The sequence below is a fragment of the Microchirus variegatus genome (genome assembly GCF_963457635.1).
Source record: "Microchirus variegatus genome assembly, chromosome: 3".
Lineage (NCBI taxonomy): Eukaryota > Metazoa > Chordata > Actinopteri > Pleuronectiformes > Soleidae > Microchirus > Microchirus variegatus.
In genome coordinates, this window is record NC_139804.1 from 31,166,556 (window position 1) to 31,179,311 (window position 12,756).

Genomic DNA, 12,756 nt, shown 5'->3' on the forward strand with positions numbered 1-12,756 from the left:
CAGCATATAGACCACTTTGGACCAGGTCCAGATCAAAAACCACTGTACCTAGACTTCTCAAATCTGGACTGGATTATCCTACATGCCTATATAAGATGTGACGATTCAAAAAAATTAATTTTGAAACTGCAAAAAGGGATCATGTCACAATATTGTATGACTTTATCAAGATTATATTCATACACCCAACGAGACACCCATTGGGGGGTAAGTAAGCAATGGGTTCAGTGTCTTGCCTAAGGACACAACGATATGATGACACAGACTGGAGGAGTTGGGATTAGAACCACCAACCTTCCGGTTGGACGAACCGCTCTACCTCCTGAGCAACAGCTACTGTAAGTATAGCTAACCCTAACCCTAAAAGCATAAGTTTAGCTTTGGATTTTGGGTGTTTTTGCAATACTTTCTTATCTCGTGAGCACCAGAAGGTTTTATTTTTTCCTCCTTTAGGGGCTCCGTAGAGGTGTCATGTAAGTGATAAGATTTCTTTTACATGTTGAAGTTTAGGGAGTCACTCCATATCTGCTCCTCTATTAGGTCCATAATATGCTTTGAAAGCACCACACAGAGATCATGTTTTCGCTCTTTTTTACGATTGTTGTTGATAGAGAGCAAAATTTAGCTTCATAAAGTTCATAAAAAAAAGAAATCTACTTGAATCTACTTGAACTTGAAGTAGTAAGTGATGCCGAGGTCAGGAGGGAGGGAATTCCAGAGCAGGGGAGCAGAGAGCGGCTGAATGCTCTGCTGCCCATGATGACAATACGGGCAGGAGGGACAGGGAGGTGTGTGGAGGAGGAGGATCCGAGGGTGCGAGTGGAAATGTGACGGAGCTCTGAAAGGTGTGGATGGCTTTGAAAGGAGCCAGTGGAGCTCCTGTAGGACAGGGAAGGAAACAGTGCAAATATAATTGTCTGTGTATCTTTTCATGTGTGTTTTTGAACGTGAAAAGCTTTTTGAAGCTAATGTTTATGTCCCATTATGAAAATTTATATTTCATGATGAATAACAACAGCAAAACAAAAACAGAGGGTTAAGTGTTCCAGCTCGATGGTAATGGCACGGCACTGAGTTGGAGACTGAAGCTACTCTGCAGCTGCATCCGTTCACCACGGAGTGCACAGGATTTAAGTCCGAGTTATGTTTAGTCCTCATTCCTCTCTGTGTATCTGCCTCCAGCTCCATCACAGATCCTTCTCTTACAACATCAACTCCATCCAGCCAAGCAGAGGACATAATTCAGAAGTATGGTCTGCCACAGGAGCTGCTGAGCCCGTTTCACACCTCAGTCACCGTTCTCACAAGCCCAATTCTCTTCCACTTTGCCGTGTGCCAGGAAAAAAAAAGGGGCTTTTTCTGAAACTCCCCCCTCCTGCAGGTGCTATTGATTTCTGTAAACCAAAACCACAAGACACAGGGCACTTTGTTTCCTGGTGCCACCTGCTACCTCTATGCTACACTACTTCTTTTATTCCTGCTTTGTTTTTTTTTTTGTTCACAGAACTGTTAGCCCATGGATCTCCTAAGGTTAGTTAGAACCAAACTGTTTAGAGAACGTTATCCAGAGGTTTGAAAGTTTGTATTTCAACCACCTTCATCACATTTTTAAGATGCCAGTATAAAATGTTTGTAATTGCTAGATTCACCTTTAGTTTAAACTTTTAATACCTTTAAGTTCATGCAATTTATCTGACTTGTTTTCCATTTGTATACCCCCCACACTTTCTCTATTTGTATTTTGGGTTGGTGAAATGATGAGTCATTCAATAATCAATCGATCTTTACAATGCAGTGAGACATAGTGGACATAAAGTGCATCTGATGTACTGCACAAAGAGTATGTAGCAGTTTGCTAGAGTTTGCAACTCCTGTTACAGAGTTGTATATAACAACAACAACAACAATATAAGACGGTATACACAACAATATACATAAGACCTATTCATCTTCTATCTTGTTTTGTTTTCAGCCAGTTCTTGACCCATGAAGTGGAAGTTTTGAAATCTTTTATCAGTTTTATTTCATGAGACAGATATGACTTCCTTTGATGGAGAAAGTTGAATGTCTGTCTATTTTTACAGTTATTCCGCTGTAAACAAGAGTGTCTCTGCTCTTTTTCATACCTAAATATGAACTATTCAAATAAATAGGAATGTGAAAATAAATCTTTCAATATGTTTTATCAGTTAAAGTTGTCTCACTGTCCACTCAGTGGCTCAGTTCAATGTTAAACTTCATGTGATATCACTTCCCTCTTCCATCGATCATGCTACGGTGGCCCTGAAGACTCAACACGAGAGCTGTGACTTTTGCATTTGCGTTGAGACTTTTGCATTCCCGTTATGACTCATGCATTTGCTTTGTGACTTTTGCATTTGTGTTTTGACTTTTTAATTTGTGTTGTGACTTCAGCATTTGTGTTGTGACTTTTGCATTTGTGTTGTGACTTTTGCATTTGTGTTGTGACTTTTGCATTTGTGTTGTGACTTTTGCATTTGCCTTGTGACTTGTACGTTGTGACTTTTGCATTTGCGTTGTGACTTTTGCATTAGTGCTGTGACTTTTGCATTTGCGTTGTGACGTTTGCATTTGTGTTGTGACTTTTGCATTTGCCTTGTGACTTTTACGTTGTGACTTTTGCATTTGCCTTGTGACTTTTGCATTTGCGTTGTGACTTTTGCATTTGCGTTGTGACTTTTGCATTTGCGTTGTGACTTTTGCATTAGTGCTGTGACTTTTGCATTTGCGTTGTGACTTTTGCATTAGTGCTGTGACTTTTGCATTTGCGTTGTGACGTTTGCATTTGTGTTATGAGTTTTGCATTTGCCTTGTGACTTTTACGTTGTGACTTTTGCATTTGCGCTGTGACTTTTGCATTAGTGCTGGGACTTTTGCATTTGCGGTGTGACGTTTGCATTTCTGTTGTGAATTTTGCATTTGCGTTGTGACTTTTGCATTTGCCGTGTGAGTTTTTAATTTGTGTAGTAACATGCACCAGTACCAGTGATCTAATATACTGTATATAATAATAAAATATCAGTCACATGGACCAAACCTGTACATGAAGGTGTTTTTTAATGCAGTACTTTAACTTGCAGTGATGCATTTTACATTTCCTCCACGCATGTGTCACGTGGTGCATGTTATTGTTGGTTCTAGCCTCAAACACACCAACACTTGCACTGTATTTACATTATCTGTATACATTAATGTGGACTGAGAGTCACTGATGGACAATAATAATGAGATTGTGTTGGTCCTGCCCACATCCGCTGCTTCCCCCAACGCAGCGCTGCAAACACAAACCGTGACGTCATGGTGAAGTAATTTTTATTTTTTTAACAGAAGTCACTGTAACTCATAATAACGCTCAGCTGACAGATTTAAATAATCCCGAGTCCCGTTATGCAAAACAGCAAAACCACACCCTTCGCTTCCTAAAACCACGCCACGAATTGCTCTTTAACCGCACAGTGACGGTGTCCTGTTGAGAAAACATAAGTTATTGCACTCATCGTGAGGAAACTCGCTCTATTACAGTGTTGGCATCAACAAAGCGGCTGTAAATCCTAACTTGTGTATCTCGCTGCAGACCTCCGCCCTCCGGCTCTCACTGGGGTTCCTCCTTTTCTGCACACTGCAAAAAATATCCGCCTCCAACTCGGACTTCTGTGAACTCCTCAAGCGATGTTTGTGTCGCAAAAATAAGTCATGTGTTGTTCTTAACTGACTTTAAAGCACAAACTCTCCTGCACCAAAGTCTAAAGAGAAAATCAATGTTTTTTTCAGCTTACAGGGACACAGGAGCTGCTGCTTCAAAACGGTTAATAAATATAGCTAAATCCGATAATATTATTATATATATATTATATACAACTTATATGGCTTAAGTTTGCATTTTATTTATTGTTTGTTAGTTGAGCATTTTGTCAAGTGGCTAACGAAGTGAGTGACTCACAATGAAGTCATCACTCAGTACGTTTACATGCACAGTTTAATCAAGCTAAGGCCATAGTCTGACTAAGACAGGCAATTGGGGAAACTTGCCGAGTCCGAGTATACATGGGGAGGAGAAAATCGATTTATCTGTGTGTCTCCGCCTCCGTAGGTGGCGCTGTATCTCGCTGTAAGCTAGCACATATTGAAACAGTTTCCTGTTGACCTTTATGCCACAGAAAAACAAACTGCGAGATGGATTGTGCTGTGCCTTCTGTATGTTTCGTTACCTGCTGTACATATTAGTCATGATATAAATTAGATGGAGCATTGCTCTTGTGTTTGCTGTATATGTCGTCTCCTTCTACTTCAGGGTCAAAGACCGGGGAGTCCGACTCCAGTCTGACTTCAGTCCGACTAAGCGTATACATGGAGGAGTTATTACACCATGAATCCCATTATCCAGGTATGTTAGTCTGACTAAGTCTAGCTCGATTTTAGTCACACTAATGCAGTGCTTCTCAATTATTTTCTGTTATGTCCCCCTTAGGATGAAGAAAACATGTCTATAAAATTGTTATAAGTGCACCTCTGCATAACACTGTATGCTTATTAACATTAAAGAAAACAAAATACAGATCAACTTACAACAAAGAATAACTTTATTAACATTGCTTTTTAGTCTGTAACAGAAAAGTGCATTAATTTGTGGATGTAGATGTGCAACAATAATGGCATGTTCCCTGGGGCTCACACACTTGCCCCCCCAGGGGGGCCCCGCCCCACTATTTGAGAAGGACTGCACTAATGTGTCCACGTGACATTAAGAAAACCCAGTTATTGTCTTAGTCCGACTGAAATCGGACTTTTAACACGCATGTAAACACACAGTGAGTGTCAGTCCTACAGAGAGCAGCTAAACTATGCCTTTAATGACAAGTGCGCGCAGACACTTTTTACAGTGGAGACCTCCAGGCTCTTCATTTGCCTCCCTGCCTCACCGCCTATCTCTCTCTCTCTCTCTCTCTCTCCCTCCAGCAGGAGTAGTCCCTGACAGACTCCCTCACACACGCTCACACACACTCACACACACTCTCACACTGTCTCTCTCTCACACACACACACACACACACACCGGAGCACAGACAGCTGCTAAACCGTCCAACAACAACCATCCATGGCTGTGCGCAACTCTGCATCCCTGCTCCTCGGTCTCCTGCTCCTCGTTCACACCTGGGGAGGTGAGTACCTGATTATTATTAACACCATCATCTTCTCTTCTGGGTGATGGAGTGAATGATGTGCAGTGCAGATTTTTTTTACCCCCTCCCATCTGAACAGTTGTAACAGTTAGTGATGTATTTGTGGAGTGTTTAGAGTTGTGAGTTGGAGCAGCTGCTAAAAACTGCATAGATGTGATGTTACGCAGACCATCTCCTCTTTGCTTACATTAAGATTCTCTTAAAACCAACAGAGGCTGGCGACTGCAGTCACACGCAGGGCTGCATATATACAGTAGACGTACATGTACACGCTCAAAGGTAGAATTACTATCGAAAACTTTATGATGGGCCTGAAGTGTGAAAGTGTGAGACTTTTCTGATTGAAATAACACGATGCCACACTCCATGTTACTCAGACCTCACAAGAATAATGAGCGACTTACTGTAGATATGAACAGCATCCGCCGTGTCATAGTCAAAGTTAACTTTTACACTTTGAAGTTATCTTTTTTTTCCTTTTAGTTTGAATATAGTTCTGTGTTTGTATTTGTAGCTCCTGACATGAATGGAGGTCAGCTCTATAAATGCAGCTTCATGTTTCTGTCCACACACACACGCACACACACGCACGCACGCACGCACGCACGCACGCACACACACAGTCAAACACATCATCTCAGTGACATATACAGAGCTCATGACTGCACAGGACCACACTGAGATATTTGTATTAAAGGTGTACAAATGTTAACGCGAGACCTCGTGTTTAACGAGATGACAAAAGTTCTCCCTCTCCGATGCAGATGTAGGGCATGTTTATGCTCAGGTGACGTGTGAGCGTACTTTTATGTATGAGGTGTTATGTGGGTGAGCAGGGCACACACACTCTGCCTCTGCTCTCCTGCTTCTTTTTTTTCTAAACAAGTTCTCTGGTGTTGATTTGCTTCCTCACTCAGGTCAGTGTGTGTCACTCCCCCACCTTTTTCCTCTCCCCGTGAGCTTGACTTCCCTCCTCTTCACACCCCACCACTCTCCCCAGGTCTTCTCCTTTCCTTATTCCTGTTTGCCACTGACCACTTCGCTTCCTTACGTCGGTGTATTGTGTCGATCTCCTGTTTAAAGTTCAGCCCCACTATTGTCCGTGATCTCCTCCGGCTCTCTGCCCTCAATCAAGTCCACTTCCTGGACTTATGTGGCTTTCTTGCGTTCGCAAGTTTGACCTTGCCTTTCATTGTGTTACACCGCACTGTTGGAACATATCAAGAGATTAGACAGCAGTTCTTCTATATAAGGCTGTTTCCACTGTGCTGGGTTTTTTATATGTTTGGTGAAGGAGTTTAAAGCTCCCATAGAACGGAAGTTCCAATTAATGCAGTTTTTTGGTGTGTATCTGCACCATCCGGTTGCGTACATTGAACCGCAGAAGAAGAATAACATCTGTTGTGGAGGTGTTTCACGCGCGCGTCTTCTAACTCTGTGTCCGGTTCCGGGTCAAAGGCGTGAAAAAAAGGGGCTACGGTGTTGTTAAAACAATGTTTAATGAGTAGCAGTGTGTCCACCGTTCCAGAGGGGGTGCTGCGCTTATGAGAGCTGACGTGCTAATTACGTCACTTCCAGGTATTGGCCAATCACAAGATTTTGGTCTGAAACTGCGCAGCTGACAAGAGCTTCATTGAGGAGAGATTTGCAGCAATTAGGAGGTTTTTGACCATAAAAACAAGTTAATGTATGTAAGTAGACCTCCATAACTCACATATATGTGTGATAGGACCACTCCATGGGAGCTCTAGGTAAATTGATTCATGTATAATGCTACACAATACAGTATAAAGTGATTATTTTTAAAAACTCAACCAAATGTTATTTTAAATATGTTTCATACTGTTCAAATTTCAAATTTAACACATAAAATCCAGTGTTTTTTTCTAAAACATTGCACACTTTGAGGCTTAGGTGTTAAAGGGTTCATCTCTATCAAATAAATACAGTGTCTTTAAATTTGGATATTTCACTTTGTCGTAATTGTGAATTTGATTGTTTTGAAATTTTATTAGAAATTGCTGCAGATTTATTGTTTTCTTGATCAACGAACTGAATAATCGGCGAGCTTTTGTCGCTCTGGAAATCTTCAGAAGTTAAATTATCTCAAGCATGTGATGATGTTGGTGAACTCCCACTCAGCCACTGCTGGGACTGCAAAGACGCTCTGTCTGAACACTTATACACATGTATGTGCAAGTATGAGGGCGACTGTGTCGCTGCCAACCCTCTGTCTCCAGACTGTGATGGCATATGAAAGGAGAGAGGGACTTGCTGCTGGGCCGCACCACTGACCCTCCATAAGGATACTATTCATTTTCTGTGACATCAGCTAATCAAGCCGAGCCAAAGAGCGGCCCGCATTAGACCTCGCTCCATTTAAAGGTCACCACTGTCGGCCGCAGCTGAGGATCTCTGAGACTTAGTTTCATCAACTGGTGCTCTTCAGAAGAAGCGAGCTGGTCACAGACAATACGCGTCCTTGTTATGTCTCGGGCCACAGCATAGAAAATTGAGGCCCAGCAATCTGGGAGAGGATCAGTAGAGCAGAGCAGGCCCTGAGAGAGAGAGACTGTGACTCTTTCATTTCCATGTCCATGAACAGCTGTTGGACTTTGTAAAATAGGGTGTAGTGAGGAGGCCTTTCGTGTGTTTGGCTGTTTTCTGCTCTCACAAAAGCTATTCGTACAGAACATATCCACAAATGTTTGCCACATATTCCTCAGTGCTTTAAAGCGGAACTAGACCGGAAGTTCCTATTATCGCTGTTTTTTTGGTGTGTATCTGCGTCATTACCTTGTTTACGAAACCCTGACGGTTCGAAACAAACAGTTCAGCCACTGCTGAGAACGTTGTGTTTATTGTAATCTCGGGGCTCAACGAGATCACTGAAAATCCCGTAAAATTTACGTAAGCAGCGGTTCTCCTGAACAACCGATCGTCCTGCTCCTTCATCCGGTTACGTACATTGAACCGCAGAAGAAGAATAACGTCCGTTGTGGAGGTGTTTCACGAGCAACAGTGTCTTCTGACTCTGGGTCTGACTCCGGTTTAAAGTCATAAAAGGGACTGTGGCGGGGAGTCGTAACGAAGCTATTTTTAAACACTGTTAAAACAATGTTTTGATAATGAGGAGCAGTGCATCCGCCGTTCCAGAGGGGGGCGCTGCGCTTCTGAGAACGGATGTGCTGGATAGTACTGGCCAATCACAAGACTCTGTCTTCTGGGGGTGAAAGTTCACTCTGAAATCTCGCAGCAGAAAAACACTGTCAGAAAAGAGGATTTCTATCAGCTAGTTTACAGCAAATAGGGGGTTTTTGAACATAAAAACAAGTTAATATATGTAAGTAGACCTCCATAACTAACATTTATGTGCAACAGGACCACTCTATGTGACCTTTAATAACCAGGCGATAGAAACATAGATGGTGGTGTTCTAAAACCAGGTCATTACTGAGAAAGTTTGTCATGGGCACATGGCGTCTTATCTTTGCCCTGAGCTGTTCAAGCACTCTCTGTGTTTGTGTTCCCAGACTGGCGAGTGGACGACCCACAGAAAAAAGGGAGCAGTTCTACCGCTGTTTGTGATCATTGGCGTGACAGCGCTACATCAATCTGGAGATTGTCTAAAATTGTTTTGGTGAATTTACGGTTGTTAGTATTAGTGGAACGCTATCCAGATCCCCAGTGAAACCTGGAAAGGAAACACATGCAAAGCCCGGGTGAACATTAGTGTTGTGCCGTTACATGTTGTAGTACAATGACCCTTAAAGGCAAAGGATGAAATAGTTCTTATGTCTTAAAGCTCCCATAGAGTGGTCCTGTTGCACATATATGTGAGTTATGGAGGTCTACTTACATACATTAACTTATTTTTATGGTGAAAAACCTCCTAGTTGCTGAAAACGAGCCGACAGAAATCTCTCCTTACTGATGTTCTCCTCAGCCGCGGTGTCAGACTGAACTCTCACACCCAGAAGACAGACTGTGTTGTGATTGGCCAGCCAGCCTAGAGCCTTCACCACTGTCTTGTGATTGGCCAATACCCGGAAGTGACATAATTAGCACACCAGCTCTGAGAGGCGCAGCTCCCCCTTCTGGAATTATTGTTTGTACATTACCTTTGTATAGGAGGTTGTTTTCTATCTGCTGCTTTGTCTGTTGGTTTGTAGGATTACGGAAAAACTACGGCGCAGATTCTCATAGAACATTGTGGAGGGAAGGATGGATGGATGGGTGAGAGTCAAGGAAGAGCACGTGAAACTTGACTCTGCTTCTCTCAGGTGAAGGACAGCCTTCCGACCTTGAATATCTGCTAATACCAACATCACTCCAATATACTAAACTATTCAGCTGTTTACCAGGGGACCGTATCTATGTTCCCCGGGTCCTATGTTCCCCGCTTTGTATGTGACAGGGGAACATAGGACCCTTTCTCTAACCCTAACCCTAACCTTTTTCAAAAAAAGGGTCCTATGTTCCCCTGTCACATACAAAGTGGACCTTTTTTGGGAAAAACGGGGAACATAGGACCCGGGGAACATAGGTTACGACCCCTTTACCAGCTAGCTTGAACCAGGCATTTGAAATACGCAATATAAGCACTCACTCTTGTCTGTCGCCACCTTCCTTTATGGCGTGTTGTTTTGCTAAAGTGAAGCTTTTATGTCACATTTAGTGTTTACAGATCACATCAGATCCACTGATTTTCTTTCCACTGAGTAGCATATTAGCGTATCCCTGCATACACCGCGTGAGCCAAATGACAACACACACACACACACACGCACGCACGCACGCACACACACACACACACACACACACACACAGATTAGTCAGATGAGTGATGGACCATGAAAGCAGCGAGAAAAATCCACATTTTGGAGTGTTTTTATGGGAACACCATAACACCAACTCCCTGCAGGAACAAGTAATGGGTTGAAGCTGTGCACTTGGGAGCGTGTGCGCTGCAGAAGCAAAGGGTTTCCTTTTACTGTTTGATCTTCCCTATTGATGTGAATAACATCCATTATCACCATTACTTGGGTCAATAAAGCCAAGCAGTGATGGAGAAGGTCGGGGCCTGTTTCTGGTGGAAAAAAGCTGACAGGTCTTTGTGTTGTGTTGTCATCGGGGGCCATTTTGTGTTTGTGTGTTTTCCCCGAGTAACAACAAATGATTGTTTGTCTGAAGTAGCTCGAGCAAAGAAATGGTGTCGTTTTAATGGTGTCATAGCAACGCGGCTTTTCATTCATAGTGTATCAGAACAGATTAAAATGTTTCTTCAAAGAGAAAACTTCACATTTTCTTGCAACATCCTTTGCTACAGCTTGATTTTCATAGTATAAAACCCCCCATCAGTCATATACACTGTTATATCACATAGTATCAGCCTCGTGCTTGTTGTGGATGTCACCTGTGAAACATAATGGAAACACAACGCCAGACAAATCCAGTGTTTGGTGATGTGCTGTTTTATATTTGGCTGCAGGGGGGAAATCCACTTGTATCACGGGGGTTTAGAGATCAATTGTAGCTACAACAGCAACTCCCCTCTGACTGTTTCCACTCACTGTTGCTCCAACACACTTTGAAGTTGCCTGATCAGATGGGCAGCTGAGTGCACTTATTAGTTCCCCCCCCCCCCCCCCCCCCCCCCCCCACAGTCCTGAGTGACAACACACTGCCATGTAGGCACGAACCCCCAGACTCATTGACACGTGATGTAAACACAAACATGGCCACCTGCTCGGAGCAGGGCGACCTTTTGTCCCTGTGTGTGTTAGGGAAAACTCTGTTTTAACAGAAGAACAAATCTCTGACAGAACCAGACTCAAAGATGTGCGGCCATCTGCCTCGACCGATTGGGATGAAAGGAAAAATGGGGGACAGAAACAACAACTGTGTCAAGTTATAAGATTATACAGGACAGTGAGAGTCACGTATTATGTGAAATTGTTTCCATTTGGCAGAATTTGATTATAAAGTAATTATGCGGATGTGTGCAATCGTTTGCATGTAGTGTATGAAGAGTTGTTTTTGTTGCTCCAGAATTTTAGATTTACTTACCTCCAGAGGTCACTATGTTGGACCACTATAGTTTTGCAGTATAGCATACAATGGACAAACTGAAGACTTATTAACAGCAGGGTTTTAATGATAAATGAAGGCGTCCATAGGTTCGCCCACATGCCTGAAAGGGAAGGATGAGGTGAGGGATTTTCAGCTGCATCCTTCACACTGTATCTTTAAAGGAGACATATTATACCCTATTTCTCCAAGTTAACCTAGTTCCCTGGTGTCCTAATGTACATGTCTGTGACATGCTTTGGTCAAAATACCATAAGGATGAAGCACCACAGCAGTTCAATCACCCTGCCAAAACAGCCCTGTTCAGAACGCTCTGTTTAGTAGCATCTCTTTAGGTCCACCTTAAAAAAAAGTAAAACGAAACTTAAGGGACAAGAAATGACATCAGCCACAGAGGCTACTGGGAGCTAACAGCAGTTAGCATTTGGAAAAGTGATCATTTGCAGGCTCTAGCAGGCACATTGCCGTCATATATAACATGTATCCACTGGACAGATAAATCCTCTGAGGCTGGAAGTTTGTGTAGAACTCTGTGCTGCACTGTGGAGCCAAGAATAGAAGTTTTTGTGGACTTCCGGTTTTCGGATACCGTTGCCCTCGCAAGCACGGAGCTCCGCGAGACAATTCCAGGAATTTAGCGCATTGTGACGTCCCAGTGAGTGCGGAAGTCAAAATAGCGTGTTTTATGTCCTGTACTTAGACTGAGGAGGACCACAAAAACATGAATGAGTCATCGTTTTTCACACTATGCCGACTGATAGGGCCTCCCGAGTCCCAAATATAAGGATTTAAATGTTTAAAAAGTTGATTTTGCATAATATGTCCCCTTTAATGCAAGGTTATTGATACAGTGTTGACTCTGAAAGAGGAATGTTGGAATTGTAGTTGTATCCCAGGTTTAAATGGGTTTTTCTCACCAGTAGAATATTTGGTGTAAAACCTGGGAGAACACGCCAGTGATGTTTCCATTTCCAGCGTCACACCACAACACGCACAGCTATTATTGTTTGTAGGAATCCTTGCTTTTTTAGAACCTGGGACAGTGCTGAAAAACAATAATTTAAAGAGAAACCAAATATGCAAAAAAAAGTAACACCATATAACATTTTCTGTAACTTGTTGTTGTTGTTTTTTTTCCCCTCCCTTGGACTTGGTGGAAAAACACTTATTTTAGTACTTTCATGTGCTTTACTGATCATAAGTGAAACCGCATCACTGCTGCAAAACAGAGGAGCATCGCTTCCGCTTTTCAGCTGCCCACAAACTGGTTGTTAATGAGCTGTGAGAAAAGGTCGGTTACATTCAAGTGGGTAAATCGCCAAAATGCCATCAAGGACAGGGAGGAGCCCTCTCCTGACCAAACAGTAATTACTACTGTATTGTAACACACAATAAACTCTGACTATTTTGTTAACTGCTGAGTAGAAGTCAGTTCCACTCCTGACAAATATACACTTATAACTTT

The 12,756-nt window shown here is 42.6% G+C and overlaps 1 protein-coding gene across 2 annotated transcripts in view; it reads left to right on the forward strand.

The window, feature by feature from the left end:
- Positions 1-5,039: 5,039 nt before the first annotated feature.
- The window catches only part of mcamb (melanoma cell adhesion molecule b), a 45,641-nt gene continuing 37,924 nt past the window's right edge, over positions 5,040-12,756 (forward strand). For both annotated transcript variants that reach the window (XM_083886459.1, XM_083886460.1), the window contains exon 1: positions 5,040-5,180. In XM_083886459.1, coding sequence (XP_083742585.1) covers positions 5,117-5,180 — 64 coding nt within the window. In that variant the 5' untranslated portion in view covers positions 5,040-5,116. The remainder of the gene's footprint in view (positions 5,181-12,756) is intronic.